The sequence below is a fragment of the Lepidochelys kempii genome, chromosome 15 (genome assembly GCF_965140285.1).
Source record: "Lepidochelys kempii isolate rLepKem1 chromosome 15, rLepKem1.hap1, whole genome shotgun sequence".
Lineage (NCBI taxonomy): Eukaryota > Metazoa > Chordata > Testudines > Cheloniidae > Lepidochelys > Lepidochelys kempii.
In genome coordinates, this window is record NC_136394.1 from 24,578,174 (window position 1) to 24,603,593 (window position 25,420).

General features: G+C 52.3%; 1 protein-coding gene across 21 annotated transcripts in view; it reads left to right on the top strand.

Moving 5' to 3' along the window:
- The window catches only part of NCOR2 (nuclear receptor corepressor 2), a 412,272-nt gene that overhangs the window by 314,874 nt on the left and 71,978 nt on the right, over positions 1-25,420 (top strand). For all 21 annotated transcript variants that reach the window (XM_073313442.2, XM_073313441.2, XM_073313453.2 and 18 more), the window contains 3 exons: positions 7,590-7,732; positions 15,107-15,254; positions 20,077-20,602. In XM_073313442.2, coding sequence (XP_073169543.2) covers positions 7,590-7,732; positions 15,107-15,254; positions 20,077-20,602 — 817 coding nt within the window. The remainder of the gene's footprint in view (positions 1-7,589; positions 7,733-15,106; positions 15,255-20,076; positions 20,603-25,420) is intronic.

The following is a 25,420-nucleotide window of genomic DNA, read 5'->3' on the forward strand; positions in this document are numbered from 1 at the left end:
AACAGATGAATGGGGCGGGGGGCTAGAATTTGTTAGCCTCCTGTGTTAGCATCTGCATAGCTAACCCTTAAGAGGTGAGGAATCTCCCCTCCCCCAGCATCTCCTTTGTAATGCTACTGTATCTTTCAGCCTTCTAATCCTTGATTAGAGGTGGGGCCCGGGCCCTGCTGTTCACATCCATCAGTCCAGAAGCAAGTTCAGGTGGGAGAGGTTGGTTCAGCTATTTACAGTAACAGCCAAGCTGCAGAGTTGGGCCCTGGCTCCGTGCTTGCCTAAATCCAGACCCTGTCCCACCCAGGGGTCAATCAGGCCCCGTTGTGGTTTATCCTGGCGTTGTGTAGCCGCCTGAGGGGGGTGGAGCAGCTCTCTCTGTCTCACGCTGGTCTCTCTGTCATGGGCATGTGTCGTGTTTCTTCACGAGGTAGCAGGGGCACCCCAGGGTCAGCTCAGGGAGCGCCAGCACATGAAATACAAAGGCCTGTCAAGGGAGCGGGTTGGTAATGACTGTAATTTCCCGCCTACGGTTGAGTTTCAAACAGATTTTTCTTTTACCAGTAAGGGAGCAGGAATAGCACCTCAAGCAGGTGACGAAACAGCCAGATCGCACTCCAGCAGCAGCTTCTCGCTGCCTCCGTTCTTTGGGAGGAACCCCGGCAAGGAGGAGCCACGTTTCCCCCAAAAGATGGTAAAAGTTCCTCTTGGATTATGGACATCAGAGGGGGAAACTGGCTCCTGCTAAAGTCTTGCAGACGGACGCTGCCTTTCCCTCAGATGGGCCGCGTGGCACGGAGAGGGCAGCGAGGTCCGAGTTCAGCGGGAGGAAGACGTGAATCCTGCCAGCCGTGGAGTGGGCCGCTCTAGAGTTCTGAGACTGAAGCGAATGGAGCAGGCCGATGTAGCTGAATCACCAGGGGGTCTCGCTCACTGATGGGCTGTAACAAGGAGGCTAACCTGGGTCGGGGAAGATGTGGAGGGTTCATAAAAACCACGGTGAAGCGTGAACATGGCTGATGTCCCAGAGAGCCCCTCAATAAGGGGAGACATGGAGTGAACATGGGCCCATCTCCTGCAAGCTGTTCTCAAGAGGAGAGGAGGGAGACCACACTAAAGGGGAGTTCCTTGGCCATTGCAGCCAGGGGAGTCTGCAGCAAACCATGTCAGACCTGCTCAGTTCGCAGCACTGCGCCGTGCAGTGAGATCATGCAGCGGCCACGAAAATGGCCCCTGGCTGTGAGCACCCCTCTCTTAGCTAGGAGCGGGAGATTCTCTTGTGGGGATGGAGAGAGTTTCGTTGCAAGTCTCCTTCGCATCAGCAGAACATCTTACAGACGCTCGAACTGACAGACTTGGCATGAGCCAGAAGCTCATAGGAACAATCTGGATCCCCAGGCTGGTTTCTGAGGAAGACTGGCGCAGATCACAGCTGGCGAGAGCTGGCGTTTACCGATAGTATTGCTGGCCCTCTGTAAACACCTTTGGAGGAACTGCCATACCATATGTTTGCTGCGTGCTGCACAGAGAAGTCCCTGCTACTCTCATTGGCCTGGAACTGGGAGTCCTGTGTTCTGTTCCAGGCTCTGCCACTGATGTGCTCAGGGACCTATTGGGACTTGCTTTGTGCCTCAGTTTCCCTACCTGCAAAACAGGGCTGCTAATGTTATATACAGTCACACACTTGGTAAAGCACCGTGCGATCTGCAGGTTAGTTTGGCTTGTGTTTTTTCAGAGCAGTGTATCCAAACTTATATACTTTTCGGACTGCTGTTGGAGGGGATGGCTTAAGCTTAAGTTCTGTACACACTGCCTCTGTAATGCTAGTCGTGGTCGGAGAATCCCAGCCCCTTCCCAGTAACACCCCATCCCCTCAGCTGCCATGCTCACTGGGCAGGCTGCTGTGCTTACAAACCCGGGACGGGTCTCCATCAGTTGTAGGAAATGGTTAAAGGAAGAACGTGAAGGGAGAGGGGGTCAGAGGGGTCTTGGGAGGGGTGTCGCACTAGGGTGTCGCTTTTGGGATGAGATCATTTTTTTAAGTGTAACCATGATCTGTTAATCCAGTCGAGAACCCGTTAAGGGACCCTTTTGTGGGCTCGCTCATGCGTTGTTCTGAGAGGCGAGACCTGGGTGGGGCGAGGGCAGCCATGCTGGAGAGTCGGGGGAGAAATAATCGAGAAAGTCTGTGACCGTGGAGAGCTTGAATGAAAGCCACGCTCCCCGCAGTGCTGCTTTCCTCTGTCTCTCACGCGCCAGCAACCGAATGCTCTTTAAAGTGTTCTCGCAGGTCTGCCCACTCTTCTTCCTTCCTGCCTTCGTTTCTCAGGTATTCCAGCCTCACTTTCCACAGACTGGGGAGGAGACTGTCCCCACGCCCATGTCCTGGCCTATCCTGTCTGCATGGGCTCACTGCGCAGCCCAGCCGGCATACTCTGGGTGTGTCTGCCTGTCCCTGTCTCCCCTGCCCTTGGAACAGGCTGAAGTTATCCAACCACTTGTTGGTCCAGCGTTATCTCTGCGCTCTGTTTGTTTTCTCTACCTCCTCTCCCGGGAGCCCTGTGACCTTGCCAGATGGTCGTGACCTTCGGTTGAAAAGCGAGGCAGAGGGGAGACGTGTGGGGAAGGTCTGGTCCGGTTCAGTAGAAATCGAATCTGGCTCACACCTCCTCAAAGAAAAGCCTCTTTGATTCATTTCAGAGCAGAGGAAACTATTAAGCAAAGCTTTGTTTTCCTGGCTCACTCCCCCTGCTGTTGACATTCAGATGAGAGAGAGAGAGAGACAGAAAGTGAGAGAGAGAAAGGAAGTGGGTGCCAAGTTGGCCGCACCCCTTGTCAGCTTGGGTCAGTGCCACGCTCGTTATTAATGCTCTGTCTAGAGGTCACATTCAGACAAACCGAGCCTCTGGGTCAGCCAGAGGAAAAGATTAGAGCTTGTTTGCTGCTCCGCCGCACCCCCCCCCCGGCACCGATCTCCTCCCGGCCCGCAGCTGGCAGGAGGGAAGCTGCAGGGCGCACTCGACTGCTTTGCTGCCGCGCCGCCCCCCCCCCCCCCTTTTTTTTTTTTTTTGGCAGTGTTGGGCATCTCTTGAAACTGCACAGGCTCTCCTCCCCGTACCGCTGAGCGAGGAGGTGAGACCGGAGCGGGGGGGTGGCAAAGCCACTTCAGTCCACCTTAACAAACGCCGCTCGAGACTGCTGGAAAGCTCGGAGGAGCTGAGCCTGAGGAGTGCCCAGGGTGCCTCTCGCCAGCCCCAGTGGGGCAGAGAGCACTGAGGACAGAGCATGTGTTCAAGGCAACTTCTTGCGTCAGGGTCAGGCGCCTTCTGCTTTTAAGACCTGGTTTTAAGTTACCGTGCAGTAGCTGCTCTTGCTACCGAGGGCTCCTAAGTGCCGGAGCCCCCAGGATTTAAAGAATCAGCTTTTTTTTTTTTTTTTTTTTTCTCTCCTTCCTTCCCTTTCTTTGGCTGCTGCGAGGGAGTGAAAACAAAATGAGCGGGGAGGATGTGAGTCAAGAACTCCCGGCGCTTGGTAACAAACTGCTCTGCCGTGCAGGGCTTTGAAGAAGTGCTCTCCCTGTTTATTCTGATCTGCCTGCCGCATGCTCGGAGCTGATTTTCTGGCAGGCGAAGCTAGACTCGGAGAATGTAAGTACAGCCATAGGGCAGTAATGAAATGCTGAGCTTCTGGGGTGAACGTTAAGGATGGGGAGAGAGCGCGCGAGCGAGTGTGGGCGTGTGTGCACAGACCTATCCTCTCCTCCTCGCCAGTCAGCGCAGGACTGATTAAGATCTGGTCGGCTGGTTAGTCACAGTTTCAGTTGCGGTGCTAAATGAGCGTGCGTTTTGTGAGAGACAGACCTACGTGTGGCAGGCTCGTGTGATAGAGACGTGGGGAGGGGCAGCGAAGAGTGCGTCGGGGAGGCAGTGGGGTGGGGTGGGATGGAAGGGAACACTGTCGTGACGTTGCTCAGCAGAGCCCTGGTAGTGTCTGGCGAGTGGCCTGTTCACCAGCGAGATCCAGGGCAGCTGCTGGCTGCTCCCGCCCTGAGAGTACAGATAATTATAGTTTTGGGAAGCAGGTGTTGCTGTTTTGTTCTCTTGCCTGCGAAGATAAGGGCATCTGTACGCACTGGTTTAATCCTGCAGAGGGAAGGTCTGTCTGTGCTTTGGAAACATGCAGCCTCCACCTCGTGAGATAGCCACAGACACCTGCGCGGCTCCCCTCCTGCCAGCTGGATGCTTGCCTCCAGGCCCGCGCCAATTGCATGGTGGAGAGCGGGCACACCACACACTGTCCCCAGTAGGCGAGGGGAAGAGTGCCGAGCTTCCCAAGGAGCTGGGCCTCGTGGGGCTGCTGGAGCAGGTGACTTTAAATTGAACGGGCTTCAGCGCAGTCTGGTGATTGGGAAGTGGCCCTGCAAAACCGCTGGGCGCAGCGCACCTGACAAATGAAAGGGCAGCTGAGAGACTTGTTCCGTGCCGCAAGACAAGGTCAAGCTGCACTTGGAAATAGAGTGGGCACGGACGGACCTTGGGGTGAGACCCTTCCCAGCACAGTAACAGCCATTGCAATTAGCACACCTGTCTGCCCCATACCGTGCAGCATCTCGGAGGACAACACAATCGTACAGAGAGTAGCGCCGGTTGTGGATGCAGGAACCGTTGTTACTATTCAAGGCCCTTGCCCAAGATGTAGCTTACAGTTCCGGCCCAGTCTGTTACCCTGGGGAGTAAGCCCTCCAAGTAGCAAAGAGTGAATGGATTGATGATGGAAGCGATGATGAATCGCAGTGCATGGGGCAGGCCTGCTTTCCCCTGCCTTGTGTAGCCAGTGTGGGGGGGAGGGATCTCGCAGGCTAGTGTCTCTCAAGGTTGGTGGCAAGATGGATTCGAGAGGTCCCAGTCGAAAGCAGCAGCAGCCGAGGTCGTGGCTTCCAATGGATCAACGTCGGGAGTTGTGGAGCTAAAGCTCAAGCCTGACTCTTCTGTTTCCCCCACTCTGCTGTGCACGATGGGTTTACTACATACAGCGCAGTCAGGGCTGCAGGGCCATGCGAGGGTGCAGGATATGGGCACTCCTGGAACTGTCACTCTTGGTTCCTGGCTGTGCTTGGGGTCACCCAGAGCCGGATGGGTGTTTATCCGAGGGCTGGTTGGCCCGGGTACTGGTTGGCATCTCTCTGGGGCAAATCCCACGCCCCTCTCTCCTAGCCTGTGTAGGGCCCTCATCTGCCATGGAGCTGGTGTGCTTCTGCTGCATGGGGTTGGTGGGTGGGATTTGGGGATCACTACACTCCCTGTGCCCCGGCCCTCTGGGGGTATTTAAAGCTGGGACTGCTGGTTCTGCAGCTACACAGCTCACCCACCTGCCCGGACCCGGGGTGCCAATTCCTGCTCTCCCAGCCCCTGCTCTGATCCCAGGGGGGCGCTGCTGCTTGAGCTGTGTGTGCTGGTGCTGGGGTGTTTTATTAGTCAACCTTCAGATTCACAGAACCAAGGCAGCCTTTTTAGAGCGGGCCCTACACATAAACAAAGCCGGTGTTTGTGGGTTCATTTGTTCGTTGCTAGAGCACTTTTAAAGGGAAGTATAGTGCAGGTCCTAAGGACATGCCAAGGGCTTCCCTGTACCATGAACGAGGACTCTGCCTTTGATCTCGTCAGGGCTCTCAGGCTAAGGCCTGACCAGTATGGGGATGGGGGGACCTTCAAGGAAGACCCTCCAGTGCTGCAGGAGGGTCTGTGTCAGTGGCATTCTTTGCACCAAGGGAACCCCAGCATGGTGTCAGGCTCTGCACCAGAGGGGCCAGGCACAATGGGCAAGACAGCTTTTGCCAGTTCGTTTTGGGTGCTTCGTGTGTCCTTAAAATGTTGCTTTTCATGGGACTTGCGATAGCCTGTCTTCGCCAAGCATGTTAGAAAGAACGTGGCAAGCGGCAGGCAAAAGGCAAAGGAACGTGGACCGACGCAAGGGCCAGCCGGTTGCAGTCCCACCTGACAGTCGGTGTGGAGCCAGCTGGAGCTGTGCAACGTCTCATCCCCAGGGCTTGTGGGCAACCTGATGGCAGCTACCTAGCAGGCCAGCCCCAGCCCAGCCTGGCAGAGGGGGAGACGCCAGGGTCTCATGGACATCTCAGTGGGTCAGAGGGAGCAGTGGGGTCAGGCTGGCTTATTTACATGCATGCAGGGGAAACCTTAAAGGGGCCACATGCCCCTGCTTCAGAGCTTCCAGCTCGATGCGGCTTTGAGGCCGTTGGGCAAACCAAGTCCCCAGACAGGTAATCCAAGGAAGGACACAGATTTGTAAGAGGGTAGCATCCTGGTTCAGCTGCACAATGGGCAATACAGTGGCTGTGATGGTCTGCTCAGAGCTGCAGGGCGCTCATTAAGTGAATGGCCCCTGGCACCCCCACCTCGAGCTGGTGTGGATTCTCTTGCTCCCCGCACCTTTATACACTGTGAGCTCAGCTGGCCTCTGCATCCCAAGGGGAGGCTGGTAATTTCCCTGCTTTAACTGTGTTTGGCCTCCTCCCAGTGCCAGACGTGTAACTAAATCTTTGGCAGTGCCCCAGGTTTCTAGATCTTTCACAATCCAGGTTTCTCCTTCCTTGGTTCCAGTGGCCTCTGGTTTCTAGTAGCAGCGTTAGCATGTCTCTCTCCACAGTGCCTGTGGCAGGCATATTTTTGTGTGTGAATATCCCTCTCTATTGTATTGGCTGGACCCGTGTCTATTGCATATAGTGTGTGTATGAAGCAGAGCCGTGCGGTAGCATTGCTCAGAGGAAGGGTGGTCCAGTGGTTAGGTCAATAGCTGGGGAATCAGGAGACCTGGGTTCAGTTCCCTGCTCACCAGGAACTCCTTGTGTGACTTTAGGTAAGTCACTTGTCCGCCCCTGGCTTGATGCCTGGAAATCTTCTGCATGTGAGCCCACGATTAGCACTGATGATCTCCTCCTCCTCCCCCCCCCCCCCCACACTCCTCCTTCCAGCAGTGGAGTTGCCTGGGAGAATACATCACTACACTTACGTCTCGGCTCCTGTGTTTGGGCCCCTCCTGGCCATCTCTGCATGTGCATCCAGCCCATCCAAGCCTGTGGGCTCCAGCTCTCGAAAGCTCTGTCTCTCTGATAGTGGAGGGTGCAAAAAGCCTTTCCCCATCCCCGTTAGCCCCCCGGGTAGGGATCAGGCACAACTACAGCCATCCGGGAGGAGGGTATGTGCTTTCACCTTCCGAAAGGGTAGAGCAACAGGCTTCTGGTCACTCCCTTGTGGGGCGCTGTCACTGTGCTGCCCCCAACAGGCCATAACGGCGTGGTCTGGCCTCAAACCCGCAGAGCTGTCAGCATTGTTGGTAGATGCTGCTACAGCATGCCTTGTTCCCCAAAACTGCTGCTCTGATACTTTTCACCTGGAAAGAAAAACAGGAGCCTCTCGCTCATCCTCTTGGCCACGGAAGTCTCGCAGACGGGTGCTGGTGACCATATTGTCCCAGCAGAGTTTGGTTTGTCTGTGGGGCGTGACCCAGCCTTCGTGCACCGCCCCACCCTTGTGAGCGTTGATCTTGTTTTGCCCCCTCTGATTTTATTTTCCTGGTTGCAGGTCTCCTTGAACATGGGCGGAACTGGTCGGCCATTGCCAGGATGGTGGGCTCCAAGACTGTGTCACAGTGCAAAAACTTCTATTTCAACTACAAGAAAAGACAGAACCTGGATGAGATCCTACAGCAGCACAAACTAAAAATGGTAAGCAGCCCGCCACAGCCCACTCCAAGCACCACAGATATTTCCCGGCAAACAGTGACACAGCTTCTGACGTTCCCAAGTCCAAAGGGAAGTTTTTCGTCCCTGAGAATTTTACTGGGTGAAAATCACGGAGCCCAGGCTTCAGCTGACAGCTTATAATGAGAAAGGGGGCGTTTGTCCTTTGGCCCTTGGTATTTTCTGGCTAGGTTGGGGGCTCCTGTGGGACACAATGACCAGGTCTCGGACACATACGTGCTACTCAGTGAGAGAAAAGGAGATAGGAAGGAGAGAGTAGCCGCTGTGTGTTAAGATGCGTAGCCAGATTGTGATCCCAGTTACAGCTGTGTGAATCCATTGATGCCAGTGGAGTTGTACCAGTTTACCCCAGTGTCATGGAGATTGGAAATGGGCCCAGTAATGCTGTTCATTTCCGGTGCAGTCTTCAACTACTGTGTGTCCCATGGTAGCTCAAGCACTGAGTCTAAAGAAATGAATGGCAAACTGACCACAAACAACCAACAAAAACCAAACCCCACAAGGCTTTCGTCCCGTTTTAACAATATTAGAAGGAGGGAGGTTGATTCCCAGGAAGAACAGTCATTGGGATGTCCAGAGACAAACATGGTCCAGTGGCCTACTGACAGGAGTTCAAATCCTGACAGACATTTTGATTCCTTCCATGGTCTGGGGCAAATCACTTAGCCTTTCTGTGCATCAGTTTCCCTGTGGCAGAAAGGGGATAATACTTTCTTCGCTCGGAAAGTTCAGGGAATGAATTAACTGGCGTTCGCCAAGCATTCTGAAGATGCAACGCGCCACTACAGATCTGCTAAGTATTATAATTATAATTTCATTTGTAGAGGACCCTGGGGTTCTGAGCTTCCTGGCTAATAGAATTCACATGGTGTAACCCCCCAAGGAGTGCTTTGGAAATGAAAGGGACAATGTTCAATACAGGAATCTCTCCATCAAGCTATTACAGTATGAGTAAAAAGACAGGAAAACACTCAGTGACTCAGCCAGGAATTGAATATCCTAGTCACTCTATAGGAACAAGAAGTAGAGCGGACAATGGTGATTCTTTTGATCATTTCTCCAAGTTGAAAGATACTCCTGTGTTCCTCTTTGTGTTAGAGACAAAGCAAACAAACGGTACAAAGAAAACAACAAAAACATCTACCTAAAGAATGGGATGAAACACTCACACACAATGTCTCCGAATAGAGCTTTATGTTATAAAGATCTAGTGTTCGTTCCTTGGGAAAATTGGAAGGAAGATCGCTGAACTCAGTAATAGAATTGGAGTTGAGTATAATAATTTATTCTGCTTCCTAATATTTCAGAAATTGCACTGCATGGGCGTTTTTCTGCAGAACCAGTTTTCCACTCATCCTTTTCTCCCCCATTCATATTGTTCACTAGCGCATGCAGTTTAGATCATCATCATCATCTAGTCTTTTAAATGCTGGGGGCTTTGGAATTTAGGTTTTGTATAAAAACAATGAATGCTCAGCTGTTATTTATTGAGCTCCATTGTTTTATGGCAACAGCAGATGCCATAAAACTGAATAAAATAAAAGAACAACTGAGAGTGAATTTCCACAGCCTTTCCTTCCGAACTCCTAAATATAGTCAAAAGTAGACCAACCGTCCTGATGGTTTCCTGTATAGAATCTGGGCATGCAAAATAGTCAGCTTTGGCCTCCCTCTCAGTGGAAGCAGTCAGAGGTCAGGCCAATGTGTCATCAGGTAATTTTGCAATGAAGTCTCTAGCTTGTTGCATGACCTGGATGTCAGCTGCTATTACTGATCTCCCTGCAGATAACGTACAAGGAAACGGATAGGCTCTGCATTCCCAGTTTTGCTAGAATGTTGTTTATTTAATTTAAGGAGGATAGACTCAGTGAGTAACGCTTGTTAATTTCTCAAATGTAGCTTGTTTATGGTTTGTAGCCCTGTTGCTAGGATGGGTATAACAAGGGTTTTGTTACAAACTCAGATCTCAGCCCAGCTTTGCTGAGGTCTCTAGAAACCTTCAAGTGAACCAGAGCACAGTTTTGGGAAAACCTGAGTCGATGTATGGTTTAGCCAGTGCCAGTGCGTGGTGTTGAATTTCAGCCAGATGAAAGTCACTGTTCCAGACGGTTTCATCCCAATGAAACTCGGTAGCTCCAAGTGATCTTCAGCTTTGGTCTGAGGGCTCATTCAAATGAGAACCTAAAGCATGGCCCAAGGAACATGAGCCCATTCGAGCCCAGGCTGACTTGTGCTAGTGGGGCTCACATTAGCACACAAAAAGTTGTGTAGACACTGCGGCTTGGGCTGTCAAGTCCCCTTCCCCCTGACGCTCGAGAGCCCGAGCCACAATCCTAGTGCAAGCCCCAGGCTGGAAGGCTGGCTCCCAGATGCAGTGTAGACATACCCAAAAAGGGACTCTGCGGGGCCTGTTCTGCCCCACACTGCCCAGTAAAGCCATTCGAGCTGCAGTCAGAAAGCAGGTCTATGGCAGCTCCTTCCTCTTTCTCTGGGGCGTGGGTGGTCCATGGGCTTCCACAGCTTTTCCACTCATGCCATGCTTGGGGTTTGAAGTTTAAGGGCTGTCCTTTTGTCCTTCTAGAAAATAAACCTCACCTGGAGAGCTGTTGAGAGACAGACTTTGTATACTGGGAGCACAGGGAAACACTGTGTAGCCCTGTCTGCCTTTCAGCAGAGCTGTACAAGCTCCCAGACATCCCTCTTTCACTGACTTGTGACTGGAGGAGAACCCTCCTGGCAGTATTGGATTAAGACAGGATCAGATAGGCGGGGGGGACCCAGATTTTACAGCCCCACCCCTGGAAATACATGACTGGAGCTGTATATTGACAGCCCAAGAAACCCATCAGAAGAGTCGGTGCCTCTGATTAGGGTTGAGTCACGCCACCTTTGAGCTTCATTCTGAGTCTGCCTCTGGGCGTTTCGACTCAGTTCTGTTGCAAGCACCTGAGATCTGTTCTTGGCTTAAGCCTCGGTTAGTCTTGACCTTCTGCACACTGATCTCTTGTTTCATTAATCACAGCATTCAAGGGGAAAATGGGGCATTGTGATCCAGAATGTCCTTTCAAGTTGCTCTTGCCTTGAGCCATTGGAGCTCAGACTCTCTCTCCCCATGTGGGTGTCTGCCACTTGTGCTGGACTTGTCTTAGGCCAGGGAACGATGTGGCTCATATTAACCTATCAAAGGAAGGGTCCCTACAAGTCTGTGCAAGATGTCCTCAGGGCACCCATCTGTGTGTTTTCCTCAATTAATTAGACGGAGCCTGCTCCCTGTTAGACGCTGCCTCAGAATCTGGACAGCTCCTAGATTGGCAGGATCCTGGTTCTGATCCTCTACTCAACCGTCTGCTTTCCCTTCGGAAGAGGCGAATGAACTCTTTGCTGCCCTGGAGGCACTGTAGGCTGGGGACCCCATTCACTCGCTCATCCCATGGGCTGAGGGAAAGAGTTAGATCCAGTCACCCTTTCCTATTGAAAGGCTGGCTGTCCCTTTCCGTGTGTGTCTGGGCTGTGATTCCCAGCTGCGGAACAGAGGCCACGATTCCTCTCTGCAAGTGGGACCTTGTGGGGAATGCTTCCCCTGCTAACATGGAACCTGACCCAAAGGCCATTGAAGTCAGCGGGCATCGGATCAGGCCCTTGTTCTCCATGCCAGTCCTGGGACTGACGCTGGGTTATCGTATTGGGCGAAGGTCGGCATTCACTGCTAGAGTACACCATCCTGTGACCCGGCCCACTGGCCGGATTTAATCCATCCCTTCTTGGGTAATGGAACTTCCAACATAAAATGGTCTACGGTCCTCACAAAACGTGCCCCACCCCTGGGCCCTGTGGTCGTCACACCCTTCTCCCAGGGCTTTCTACTGTCTCTGTTCCCTTCTCAGGGGCCAGGACTCCTGGAGTTTTCCCCTCGATCCTCTAACAGAAATCCCAAACCAAAAATATACAGACTCAAACTAAATTCTACCCTTGGCCTCTCTTCCCTCTCTGCAGCAGTGTTCATCCACCGAGCACCTCCTAGGGCTCCCTCCCTGGTCTTCCAAATCTGTGCTTTGTTCAGGGCTCACCTCTGGAGCCTGCTCCACTCCCAGTGGCTGCTTTGTCTCTCTCCTGTCCTCGTGCCAGACTTCCCCACTCAGGATCCCTGAGCTTCCTCCTCTCTCATCCCAGGGCCTGACTGCAGAATCTGTCCCTTCTGCATTAAACTTCCTGCTTACCACCCAGCCCCTTCTCAGCTGGCCATGGTCTCTAATTAAACCTGGCTCTCTCCCTCTACCCCAGGTGCCAACAGGTAACACAACTGGCCTCTCAGGTCCCCATTAACCCTTTCAGGGTCTGCGTGGGGTACACACCCCATCGCAGTGGGCCTTAGCTTCTGATCCCAGTGCTGGAATATGCACGGCCCTGCCACGCTATTTCGGGAGTGCCAGCGTTGTGCTTTTGGGGAAGGCTGAGACAGCTGCTGATGGGGCATAAATATAATGACTGCTCTGTATCAGGAGCAGGGTTTTTTAAAGCCGCTTTGGCTGCTCGCTCTGTGTCAGGTGGTGATCCCGTGAGGAGGCCACATTTGTCCGGGCTGCTTCTTTCCCCTCTGAGGCAGATGGCCAGAATGATGTCACACTAGCAGGTTGTGTTAGCTATATCCTGGCCACTCAGGGTTGTTCAGGTGGGGTGGAGGAGTGGGGAAGGCTCCAGTAACACCAGACAGCTTGGAGAGGAGGTTGAGAAGAACTGCTGATTCTCACCAGAATTGGAGACAACCTAATAGAGCTGGCTGGAAACCAGCCACCCCAGGTGCCTGGGTTGGCCATTTTCCCCCTAGGAAATGGAATGACACATGAGGCATCGCGGAGTGCTCGGAAATAACCTGCCGTGGGAGAAGTTCAGGGTTTAGTCTGGTTTGGTTTATTTCCCTTTTGACGTAGATGTCTCTGCTATCACGTAAGCCAAAGACTGCCGCGCAGTCCTGCTTGAGCTATCCTATACATTCCAAGGGGAAAAACTCTCTAGGATGAATCTAGCAAGTCACTTTTAATAGGACACACTGTACGCTTAGCACCAAGGAATAGGATGGATGTGAAAACCACTGAAGTACTGATAACAGGGCTCAAACTGAGCCTAGGGAGCTACTCAGTTACATACCAAAGAAAGGATGGAACACCACGTAAAAGCATTTAATTCCTGCATCAACTATGAGCTTCACCTTACCATCATCTCATTTATTTATTCTTTGTATCTAGCACCTCTGGGATTTGGAGATCCACTGTGCTGGGCACTGTACAAACACCTCGGTTCTATGGACAACCAACTTTTGCCTTTAATGCTAAATTTGACTGAAGCCTCTCTTCTCCTCACTTTCGCTGCCATGTGAACTGAACTAACGTTGGATGATACATTTGTAGTTGCTAGGGTCGCCCATCAGGGATTAGGGACCCAGTGTGTTAAGATAGGCCACCCTTACCCATAAAGAGCTTCCAGACGAAGTATATGGTGACAGCCGGTGCGTTGAGTTTGATGGAGTTACAAGGCAATGGAGTTTGAGCAGGGATGAATTTGGCTGGATATGCCTTGACCAGAACCCAAACCGTAGAGCAGAACGTGTGTGCATGCGGCTTGAGCCTGTCACTAGGTATGTCCCCCTCCCCCGAACTCTGCTTTCAAGATTCAGATTGCTTCCAATAGCTCACCATTGTTACTTCACTGCACAGTGGGTCTCTCGCAGCCCCTGAGGCCTGCCTGCCAGAGCTTTCATCTCTGCATGGGCCAAATTCCGCTGCTTATCACTTAGTGCAAACATAAAAGCCAAGTCTGGTTGATGCAGGGGCTTGTTCCCAGCTAATTTCCCAGCATAAGATCCCACTCGTCAGCTCCTCTGAGTCACAGACACATGAGTAAGAGAGGCAGTAAGGTGAAGAAGGCTTTGCCATAGTAACGCAAGAGCTTTGTCATCACATTAGCATTATCTGAAGGCCTAACTATGAGCTGCTTCTTCAGACAATAACATACAATTATTGAATTGTTCCCTTGGCACAAATTGAAGCTCTGACAAAGTTCTTCCCGAGGGAGCAGAGATTGCCGAAAGAATGGGGTTACCGCAGAAGTGGGTGGGTCAGCTCAGAGGGCTCTTTGGTTCCATTTGTAATGCCTCTGCTATCATGTAACTTCTCAGGTGCTTCCAGCCTCTCCTTCCCAGTTCGATACAAAGTGGTTAAAGCGGCAGTGTTGCCAAGCAAAAGCAGTTTGTGGGGTTTTTATCCAGTGGTTTTTGAGTCTATAGAGACAGGGGGAAGACACCCCCCCCACACACACACCCCACCTCGAGATCCAAAGGTAGAGTTCGCATGCTGCTGCAACCTTCATTTGCCATCCATTTAAATAAACGTTCTAAGTACGTCATTTGAGTGGGGCGAGCGGAGGGAGCAGCAGGTGACGGGCATGTTCCTACTGGTTATATTTATTTCCGTAATGACCCTGGGAAACATTAGCAGAGACGAGACTCTTGATTCAGGCCAAACAGTTTATTGGAAGTAGCAGTGTGTGTCAAGACGTGCGTGACTGAAAATCAGGTCCCCTTAAGGTGTCTCAAGTTGGGCATCCAAAAATGGAGACACCCACGATGTTGACTAAAGTTTGTCTGAGTTGCCATCTTAGTCATCTGTAAATTGGCTTCATAATACGGTGATAGATCTTCCAGGCCCAGTTTAGTTTTAAAGATAGGCACCCAATTAATTCAAATTGAGGCCAACTTCTTGATGGTAATTAGGTGTCTTAAGGTCTGAATTGCTAGCATTTATGCACACACAATTGTGCTGTCAAAATGGAGACCGGTTTTATTTTATCACATGATCGTTTGCAATGCTTTCCTGCTCTTATACTGCGGTATTGTGCAAAGAGGAATGTTTCCTTGTTGGCCTCTCCCAACAGCCTCCTAAGGGTGGCGTGCCACTCAATTAGTAAAAGTTTCGTTGGGAAACTTAGAGGGCTGGTACTCTGCACATGTATGCCAACTGTAGAGCAGGGGGTTCCACCCTAACTCACACTGAGTAGGACATTACTCTGTGAGAAGTCCCAAGGCATGAGGCACCACTCACAGTAAGGATGGCATTAAAGTTGCTCTTTCTGTCATTTCATGAAGTCTGCCCTTCTGCGGTGCAGTCACTAAGATCCAGGAGCGATAAGGGGGTAAAGAGAATCCAAGAATACGTAGCATTGTATGTAGCCTGTTACCTCCTTCCCATTGAGGATTACAGGGAAAGCACTGGCCCTGCAGGCCAAACTCTGCCTTTGGTTACTGTCGAGGGCTTAGTCTTTGTCCCTTGACTGCTTCTCCCATAGGAGAAAGAGAGGAACGCAAGGCGGAAGAAGAAGAAAGCCCCTGCCGTTCAAAATGAAGAAGCTGCCTTCCCTCCCACGGCAGAGGACGAGGAGATGGAGGTATCGGGGACAAGCGGCAACGAAGAGGAGATGACCGAGGAGGCGGAAGGTGAGACATTTGAGGGGCGGTGGCCCTGGGGGGAATTGGCTCGGGTTTGTTTGCTTCATCCCTGGACCCTTGGCTGCAGCCGAGCAGCCCTTTCCTGCCAGGGGAGGAGACAGGAGAGGCGTTTTCGCCCTGCAAATGTCAGTGCTTCCATGGGTCTCCCTAGTAAGCGTGTCTCCCGGGCGGGAGGAGTCATGCTGGGGCTCTGGCACCCTGAGGATATGCGTGGGCGATGCTTTCACACCACACCGGAGACACAGAAGCGCTGACATTTCTGGCTCCTCCAGGTTTCACGGTCGCTGGGACTGTCCTCAGTCACAGCCCTGGTCTGATTTATTTGTGGAGGCCGTGAAGCTCCATACCCTGGTCAGCTGATAGCCAGGATGCCCTCAGGCTGAGGTGGGGGTTGTTTTGATAGGGGTTTGATTGGCAGCTCCCGTCGTATGTCTCCAGGAGTGGGAGAGCACGGACAGTGCCAGCCTTCCCCCACTGCCTAGCTCCAGAGGGATTACCCACAGACAGGTGGTTTATTTCCACAGCCCATTTATGCTTTGGCCTCTCTTAGACAGCCCACCGGGAACCCAGTTGGTGCCATTTTGGGGGATAGAATTTTTGTTAGTTTCACTTTCCGCCACTACTGCTCCTGGCCCAAATTATCATTGCTGCCCTCGTAGGACAAAACCTTGTATCCTCGGACCGATCCCTTGAGCCCCCTCCCTTACCACTGGGCATCTCTGGGCTGGTCAAGGGTGTCATCTTGCATATCCTTAGGTTTTCCATCTCCCTAGTGAAGAGTCTGCAGTGTTATTGGCCTCCAGTCCCCACGTCGCTAGGCCTTGCGCACGTCTAGACTTTTGTAACTCAGATTGGGTTTTCTTTTAAATAAAGGCCTGTTCAAGCTGCGTGACCCCCAGCGAGGCGAGAGGGTTGGAAAGCAGGTGCCGGGGTGGGGTGGGTAGGAGCAGTCGTGAGGCAAAGTAAGCGTCACTACCCTGTCCGCTGCCCCAGGCGATGAGTCACCAAAGCATTCGAGCACCAGGCATAAGCATGTTCTTCAGTTAAGTGCTTTGCTGAATCAGGAGGGGTCTACCTCACATGCTTTAAGTTAAGCCCAGGTTGAAGTGCTTTGCTGACTCCGATCCCCCACGAGCGAACCAGCAGGAGGGCTGGGAGAGCCAAGACTGCCCCGTTCTCTCTAGGGCATCGCTTTTCTGACTTTTCTGACCTAAACAACAAACAACCCGTGGCTTCTGCTTCGGAAAGTCGTCCTCCTTCGGGGCAGCAGCACGTTGAGTAGCTTCTAAGCCACAGGGTCAGCCCACCTCTGCATTGTTTAATATCTTCTTTCAGGCAGGCAATTTCCACACTCCCGTTGGAGCAGAAGAAAGGAGCCAACCGAAAGTGACAGTTTTAGCTATTTCTGGCTCAGAAACCTCAACCGGGAGTTTGGGAAAACGTGTGTAATTTACGGCAATGGTCCCATTTGACTTTTGTCAAAGTAATTTAATAAGTTAACCAGCGGTGCTGACACCATGCTGAGTCCTGGCCTTGGAGACCAGGCTAATGGGACTGGAAATGGCAAATCTTTTCAAGTCATTGTTGAAAGTGACTCACGATAAGGCAGGTTCCAGGTAAGTCTGCGCTGGGTGATCTGTGACTCACAGACCTGGTGTAAGATGTGGTTCTTGCTCTTTGTGAGAGCTGTTCAGAGTAAAACCATGTGTTTTAAGATTAAAGACCGATCTCTTGACACACTTAGAAGCTTTACATTATTACGGCTTCAATTCTCGTCTCTTATTCATCCTCTGAGGCAGGTGGGACTATATTTCTGAAGTGGGCTACTGAGCTGAACAAAGCTGTAAGCCAAGTGGATGAAATGTCACAGGAGCAGAAATGTCAGAGCAGCAGTACGCTTGAGCAGTTTGCCTAGCTCCCCTGTGACATTTGGGGATGCATTTTGGTGTAATGAATACCTACCGGAGGGGAGGGCTTTGGATGAATTTGTTGCGCGATTAATTGTCTGTGTCCGGACGACCTGGTTTGCAAGCGCAAAGTGTACGTACGGCTCACCTAACGCTCCAATGAATGAGGCTCTTGTAGCAAAGGCAGGCTTGATCACTAACTGTAGTGTGCACCTCACAGTCCGTGCTCATCTCATTTGCAATTCAGCTCCTCACGCTCGCAGCAGGCTTGCAATATTGGGAACGAACACATGGAAATCTAAAGCCTGGTTGAACCAGAGGCGAAATCTCTGCAGACATCTCTTTGGCCTCAGCAGACTGCATGTCCCTTTGGGAAGGGAAGCGGGTGCATTTCTGAGCAAGGCTTTGGCCAAATACACCATAAATCTCTGTCCGGCCTAAATACTGTAAATTCCTGGCCCATAGTCCTTGGGTGACTGTGTTTCACTGATTTATTATAAGTAAATAAACATCAGGGAAGGCTGAAATTCCTATTGGCCTTGGGGCATTTTTCTGCCAAGAAAGTGGAATACTTTGGATGTGCTCAGACGTAAAGCTATCAGAATACTGTTCCTCTGCGTCCATCCATTTTGGATAACTTGAAAGCCTTGCAGACCGATAACCATCTGTGTCTGGAAGGAATTCCACCTTCCCTCCCATCCTTACAGTATTGAGGGGGAGAGCACTGCCCTTAAATCCCAAAGCAAGTTCATGTTGACCCTACACCTCTGACGTTCTGAGATATTCTGAGAGCCCTCAACTCCCACTGATAGAGCACACCCTTTCCCTTGGGTCAGGAAGTCCCTGAAGGAGTTGCAGGCCATCTTTCCAAGGCACAGGTCATTCCAAATATTCCTCCCTTTGGGACAAAGAAACAAAAGCCGTGTCTGCTCTGAAACGCCTCCCTGCATCTAGACGTGAGTGTTTTCAGCTCAGGAGGAAGCCATTTCCCATAGATTTGGGGATGATCCTGGATGCTTAATTATTAACCTGTCCCGAAACTCTGGGATATTTTTCCTTCGGCAGACCCTGATCTCCTTTCTTTTCATATTGGCTGCTAAAAAACGTGTGGAAGGCTCCTTCTGCTGCCATGGATTTCTTCGTGGCTGGGCCGTGGGATGGGGGAAGGCTGGTATCCATAGTCACAATGATGCAGTCCTGGGAGGCAAGCAGAGAGGTTGGAACCTTGGCTTAGGCCTTGATCAGACTGGAACTGGCCCCGATGCCTTGATGAGGGCTGGTTGGAATTTTGAGAACGATGCAAAGAAGAGCAAAGGGAGCGATTTTAAATGTTGTCATTGGATCATAGGGCCAACAGACAGCTCCCGCCTGCCTGGTTTTAGACGCAGTGTTCTGGCTCTTGGATTCATGACCCTGTCCCTTGGTTTTTAAGGCTGGGCTCCGTTATTTGAATGGCACCCAGCCTACAGGATGCACTCAGCCCAGGCAGAGAGAGGAGCAAGCTTCTTTCTGTCCTTGATGTGTCATGGACAGTGTGCGGATCCCAGTGCTTTGCTGTTCAGTTCAGAGACTGGGTAGGTTGACGTTTTTGTGTGGGGTAGCGGGAACAGGAGACTGAAACATTCCGTGTTTGCTCCTGTATAGGGCAGGTAGGGAGAAGGTCAGACCACAACACCACTGAGGGGGGAGTGCAGAAGAGATGAGGAAAGTAGCCAGGAGGCTGAGCAGGTGTCCCTGTCCCACGCAGCTAGGGCGGGAGCCTGGCGGGAGCTAGACCTGAAGGGTGTGCCTTGGGGGGGACGGGCTGGGGCAGCTGGTTCCAGGCTGAAAGCGCGTGACCCTAACACACATCATATGGGAGATGGGGATTTGATGCGTCCGCCTTGTTTTACTCCCAAACACAGTCCTGTCTGGCTGGGCACTGGTGTTCTCCAGCTGGGACAGGGGAGAGCAACATGACTGGGACATATACAGGCCAGATTTTCAGCTCCCATAGTTCCCCGTGGAGGGAAGGGAAGCATGTGAGTCGGGGGAGAAGAGATTCTCCATGGGAGCTACTGGGTGCTGAAAATTTGGCCACAAATGTCTCCGTGGAATGCACTGTAAAATCTCCCTTCGTCTTGGGGGTTTGTTATGGTGTGTATAACCCATAACTGCATTGTGATGGGGATTCCCATTGGCCTGCTGTTAAAGCACTGGACTGGAACTCAGGAGAGCTGAGGTTTCTTCCCAGCCCTGCCATTGGTCTGCTGGATGATCTCAGGCAAAGCACTTCAGGCCTCAGTTTCCCCAGCCATAAAAGGGAGCTAATGATGCTGCCCTCCTTTGTAAAGCACTGTGAGATCTACTGATGAAAAGCGCTAGATAAGATCAAGGCAGTGTCCATTTTTGTTTCTTGACATTTAAGTATAGTGATTCGGGAATGGGCCAAGCCCGTGGCTATTGCTCTGAAATATGGGAAAATCAGATATAATGGCTCAGCTCCCAGCCACCCAAAGCCTAAACCCAACTGATGGAAGCTCTGAAATCATTTCCGCCCCTGGCAGTCGGGTCCCTCTGGGCCGTTGCTGAATGAATGTGCTGAAATGTAACGTGCTGGATGCTGGAGAAGGAGAGGGGGGAAATGATGAACCACATGCTGTCGTCTGCTTCAGGTGGGACGTTGACACTGGTGATTTCCAAATGTAGGTCTCCATTCTTGCTGCCAGTTGACACTGGTGCATCCTGCTTCCCCAGTGTGGTTACTCCAGCGTAACCGGGAAGAGAATTTGGCCTTTCGTAGGGAATGAAAGTGTTTCACAAAGCTGGGGAAGTACCTTCCTTCTTGTGTCTGCCTCATGTTTGTGTGTTAGATGTTAGTAACGAACGCTATAGAAATTGATTCTGGTTTGATTTCCTTTCAGCTGCAGTAAATCACAGCTCGGATACTGAGAGCATTCCCTCGCCGAGGCCTGAAGCCAAAGAAAGTGGAGAGAATGGGCCCAAGCCCACGCCTGGGCGAGACTCCGGTGCAGAACCTGCCCTCAAGGCAGAGGATGCTGATGCTGTTACTGCAGCTAATCCCACTGCTACCACCACCCCGCAGCCCCAGGAGGCAGCTGCCGAGCCAGCCAGCAGTGAGGAGAAGCCACAGGAGGAGCTGGTGGTAGACGTGGTGAAAACGGAGGAGCCAGAGGAGAAGCCCAGCGAGGAGCCCTGCAAGAGCGAAATCAAAAAGGAGGAGAGCAAGGACTCCCCAGAGAGAGACAAGGCGAGCGAGAAGAAAACGGAGAGCGTCAGCAGCGCAGCGGGAGAAGAGGCGACGTCCAAAGCTGAGAAGAAGGAGAGTCATAAACCAGGCAAAGCCGCCGGGCTCAACCCCGACAGCGACTCCAGCGCCACCTGCAGTGCGGATGAGATGGACGAGCAGGACGCCATGGACAAAAACAGGTAAGAAGAGGTGCCTGGGGAGCAGAGCCGGCAAAGCAGGTTTGGCAAAGGGGCCGGATAACCTCCCTGCCCGTGGAAGCCTTGGCAGCTGTGTGGCTGGAACGCCTCTTGCAGGGGAGGTCATGTCTCAGGACGTGGGATGTCAGCAGCTCGTGCTGTGGCTGGGGAGATCTTTCTCCCAAGTACGGTGATGGGCCAGCGTCAGGGGTGCATGACAGATGAGGTCTTTCCTGAGAAGTGCCAGTCATCGGCCATGGCGGAGCCAGGAGGCAAGGAGAGATCCCGTGGGGTCCTTCCGCAGTCCCGTAGCCCTGTCTCCGTCATGCCTACCATACAGAAGCTGATCGTGCCAGCCTTGTTCAGGCTGAGGTGCACCCACTCCACAGAAATCAGCGAGACCATTTGCGGAGTATGGTGCTGCTCTGGGTGAGGGTGTGCGGAAGTGATTGGGGGCCTAAGGCGCAGAGCAGAAAGCTCCAGACTCCTGGGCGCTTCTCCCAGCTCTGCCTCTGACACGCTGTATGACCTTGGGCAAATCACCTCACCTCTCCGGGCCTCTATTTCTCTATCTATAAAATGGGGATGATGATAGGGCTTGCCTCCCTCACAGTGAGCTTGACAGGCATTATTAACTGATGTTTGGACCCCTAAGATGGAGGGGGGCGACAGAAGTAAAGGGGGGGGGGAGAAGCATTTTTATTAATTAGGTCTTTATCCTGAACTAGCAATGAGTGCATTTGCTGACCAAGTAAGTAGTTCCCATCTCTGCTGCCTGCCATCCCCATTCTCATCGGGCCAGCCCTTGTCGAAAGCTCTTTAATGCCTGTGTCTTTGAACCTTGTGCTGGCAACAGCTTCTGAAGGGAAAGTGGAATAAAGGGCACTATGCTGCCCTGCTGTGTCACAGACCCACTATAGACGGCTGTGGACAGCAGTAAGACAGAGGTCACTGGCTGCAATACGCTCCTGTCCTCTATCGCTAGCAGGCTCTTGTGACCTGGGATTTGTGGCTTATTGCATAGACTCAGTCAATTTCAGTAAGGGCCAGTGGGCAGTTTCTCCTTCAGTGGCTGCATCCTGTTTGCAGGGAAGGAGCTGCGTTGATCTCTCACTTACAGCATGGAGAGGGGACTGGGATCTGAATTGTTCCTGGGGTGGAGAGAGGCATTTAAACATCTAGACATTAATTATCTGTGAGGTAAGCAGGGCAAGTCACCGGCCCACACATGCTGCAACTCTCTACGCCTCTGCCATGATGAGTGTGATCGGACTTTTAATGGGATCTCCCGTATTTTCCCCCCTAAACACTGGGGAAATGAAGACATGGCTCCTCCCATAACACAGTGTGCCCTTGTTACCAAGAAGGCTAACGGCATTTTGGGATGTATAAGTAGGGGCATTGGCAGCAGATCGAGGGACATGATCATTCCCCTCTATTCTACATTGGTGAGGCCTCATCTGGAGTACTGTGTCCAGTTTTGGACCCCACACTACAAGAAGGATGTGGAAAAATTGGAAAGAGTCCAGCAGAGGGCAACACAAATGATTAGGGGGCTGGAGCACATGCCTTATGAGGGGAGGCTGAGGGAACTGGGATTGTTTAGTCTGCGGAAGAGAAGAATGAGGGGGGATTTGATAGCTGCTTTCAACTACCTGAAAGGGGGTTCCAAAGAGGAGAGATCTAGACTGTTCTCAGTGGGAGCAGATGACAGAACAAGGACTAATGGTCTCAAGTGGCAGTGTGGGAGGTTTAGGTTGGATATTAAGAAAAACTTTTTCACTGGAATGGTGAAGCACTGGAAAGGGTTACCCAGAGAGGTGGTGAAATCTCCTTCCTTATAGGTTTTTAAGGTCAGGCTTGACAAAGCCCTGGCTGGGATGATTTAGTTGGGGATTGGTCTTGCTTTGAGCAGGGGGTTGGACTAGATGACCGCCTGAGGTCCCTTCCAACCCTGATGTTCTATGATAACTTGGGGCTGCATGTGGAGACAGGGAAGCAGCTGCAGGGTGTTTTAGATTAGCAAGGAGGTGAATATTCAGGATTTTCAGGGGTGTGGCCAGACTTCTGGAGGAGGCAGCATTCTAGCAACTGTACCCTCCTCCCGGTTCCACGTGCCCTCCCCCTCAGCCAACCGATCCCTCAATCCCCAGCCCTTGAAAGATGTAATTTATAAAAACAAATTCTAAAATTGATTTTCCATCACTGGTCCCCTCTGCCCTCCCTCAGCAGCGGTTGGTTCTATGGGTGAGTGGGAGCCATCTCGGTTCCCTCCCCTCCCCTTGTGAAGAATTGCTTTTGAGGAGGGGCCCCTCGCGATGGGAGTTGTCCCCCCCCCCACATACACAGAGCCAGGGAGGTGTCCCAACTCCCCGTGGGGAACTGGTTTGTGGGGGAGGGGAAGCCAGTTTGACAGGAAAGCAGGATGCAGGGGCGTAGTGAAATGACTCACCAGTGCGGCGCCTCCTGCTGGTTGTCCTGAGAATTAGGTTGATTCCAGCTCAGAGCACCCTCTGCTGGCTGGTGGCTCACCTGCCTGAGGCCCCCGTGTCCCTACCAGACCCCGATGTCCCTTACTCTGGAGTTCTGCCCCAGCAGTACCCCCACTCTCTGGGTCTCCCCTCCCAGGGGAACCCCCAACCCTCTAAGCTCACCTTACCTCAGTGGCTACTGCCAGTTGTCATCCAGCCCCCCATTCACTGGGGCAGACTGCAGTCTGTAATGGCCGCTCATCATTGGACCTGCTGCCTTTGCCTACTCCCAGGCTGTATCTCGGCAGCCCCAGTACCTTTTTGGGCCTTTACCAAGGCCTGCAGCCTGGGGGTTTACCAGGCTGGAGCTCCCCACCTCCCCTTTGCCCTTCCCCAGCACTGCTCTGCTTCAGGTACCTTGCTCCCAGGCAGCCAGCCCTTCCCACTCCAGGGCTAGAGTGAGACTCCTCCAGCTCCTGTCCCCCAGCCCTCTTATCAGGGCCAGCTGGGCCCTAACTGAGCTGGCCACACCTGTGGCTGCTTCCCCAATTAGCCTAGCTTGGCCCCTTTTAACCCCCTGCCTATCGGAGTAGGGCATGTGGTTCAGGGCTAGGAAGCTGGTACTGAGAGCTAATAGCCTGGCTGGCCCAAAGAATGCGAAAGCAACAAGTTCCCCTCGATGAGCCTGCCCTCTCCAGCGTGTACTTGAAGGAGACATGAGCTCTTTAGGCTTTGCTGCTGCACTTGCATGGAGCCTGGTGAGGTTATTAGCAAGCACTTGTGAGCACAGTTCGCAGAATAGAGTCAAAGATGCTGTTCGTACTTCCTGTGGGAACGGCAGATTCTGCTGCAAAGCTGCTAAGAGATGGGGCTGCGGGTGAGTCCTGGCCGTGCTGCCTAAGGCGACTCTGACAGTGCCGTAAGGCTGGCCCTGTCGCTCTTGGCTTTCCTGCTGCAGAGTTCAGGCCTGTTTGAATTTGTTGTTTCTCCTTTAGGCAGAGGAAGGAGCCTAGCCTCCCTCCTCCCCGCAAACCCCATACTAATCCCCGTGAGAAAGGGGGAGGGCAGTGCTCAGGTTGACTGTTAACCCAGCTTCACACCACCACAACAGCAGCATTTATCAGCTTCCCGGAGCCAATCGAGGGAACCGCGCTTTATCCCAGGCTCCCCCCAGAGGCAGTCCATATCTGCCCTGGCAAACTAATATCAGTTTTCAGGGACGTTAAACATTAAACAGGCTTCCCCCGGGGCCTTGTGCCACTCCGCTTAGCAGCCATTGTGCTGAAATATGGGACATTGCAGGGATTCAGGGCTTGGCTGTCTGGGAAAGTTTGGCCAGTTATACCTGTACAACTAGACCAGTTTAATTATACTGGTATAACTCCCCATGTGGACACGCTCTTACTCTGGGATACAAGTAGCTTCTTTAGTCTTTAGAAAGCAACCCCAGCCGAACTGGGCAATCCTTCTTCTACCAAACTGACTGTCAGCAGGGGCCGTTTTACTAGATTACCTACTCTGCAGTCAGAGGCCTATACCTGTGGGAAGGCTTGGCTTTAGAAGATGGCGTGAGAAGGTTGCATCGAAGCCGTGGCACGACGGGCTTCAGTGCAGCCTGTACCATGCACACCCCAGCCCCTGGGGACATACTTGGGCAGGTAGCCCATGTGCCGCAGCTTCACGACTCGTGGTGCTGGGGCCAGCCAGCTCAGTGCATGCTTGCTGCAGTCCTACTCCGTCGCCATCCCCTCTATCAGTTCGAAGGCGCACCTTGACTTGTACCCCGGGTGGCTTTCCTGTGGAGATAAGCCCTCGGCTCTGATCTTTACTTTGGATTGGTGAAGAACCTAGCCATCTTCTCTGGGTGCAGTGTGTGTGTGTACACACGCGTGTGTATGCAAACACCTGCACACACGGAGCTTTGTCTGCTGGGATGCTGGAAGCTGTTTTCTCCCTCTTTGCTCTCTGCTCCAGTTATAAGTGCATTCAGTGGTTTAAAGTGTTTTGCTTTCTCCTTCAGGTGGGGGTGGGGTAGCTTTGCAGGATGAGGAGGGACGGGGGAGGACCAGGCTGGAGGAGTGATGCTTAGGGACAGCTGCGCTGGCTGCCCTCCATCGTTCTGCAGGTCGTGCGACTCAGTGGCAGGCCAGGGTAAAGATAATCACAGCTTTAACTCTCCAGTGTTAAAAATACAGATAATTGTCTTCATATATATCTCTTTAAAAAGGCCACTAGCTATGCCAGTGGCGAAGTTCAGCTGTCGGTCACACTAGACGTAAATGAATGTGTGATGCCATGCGGATTTAGCCATTGCAAGTTTACAGCTAGCAGAGAAACCAGGAGACTGAGT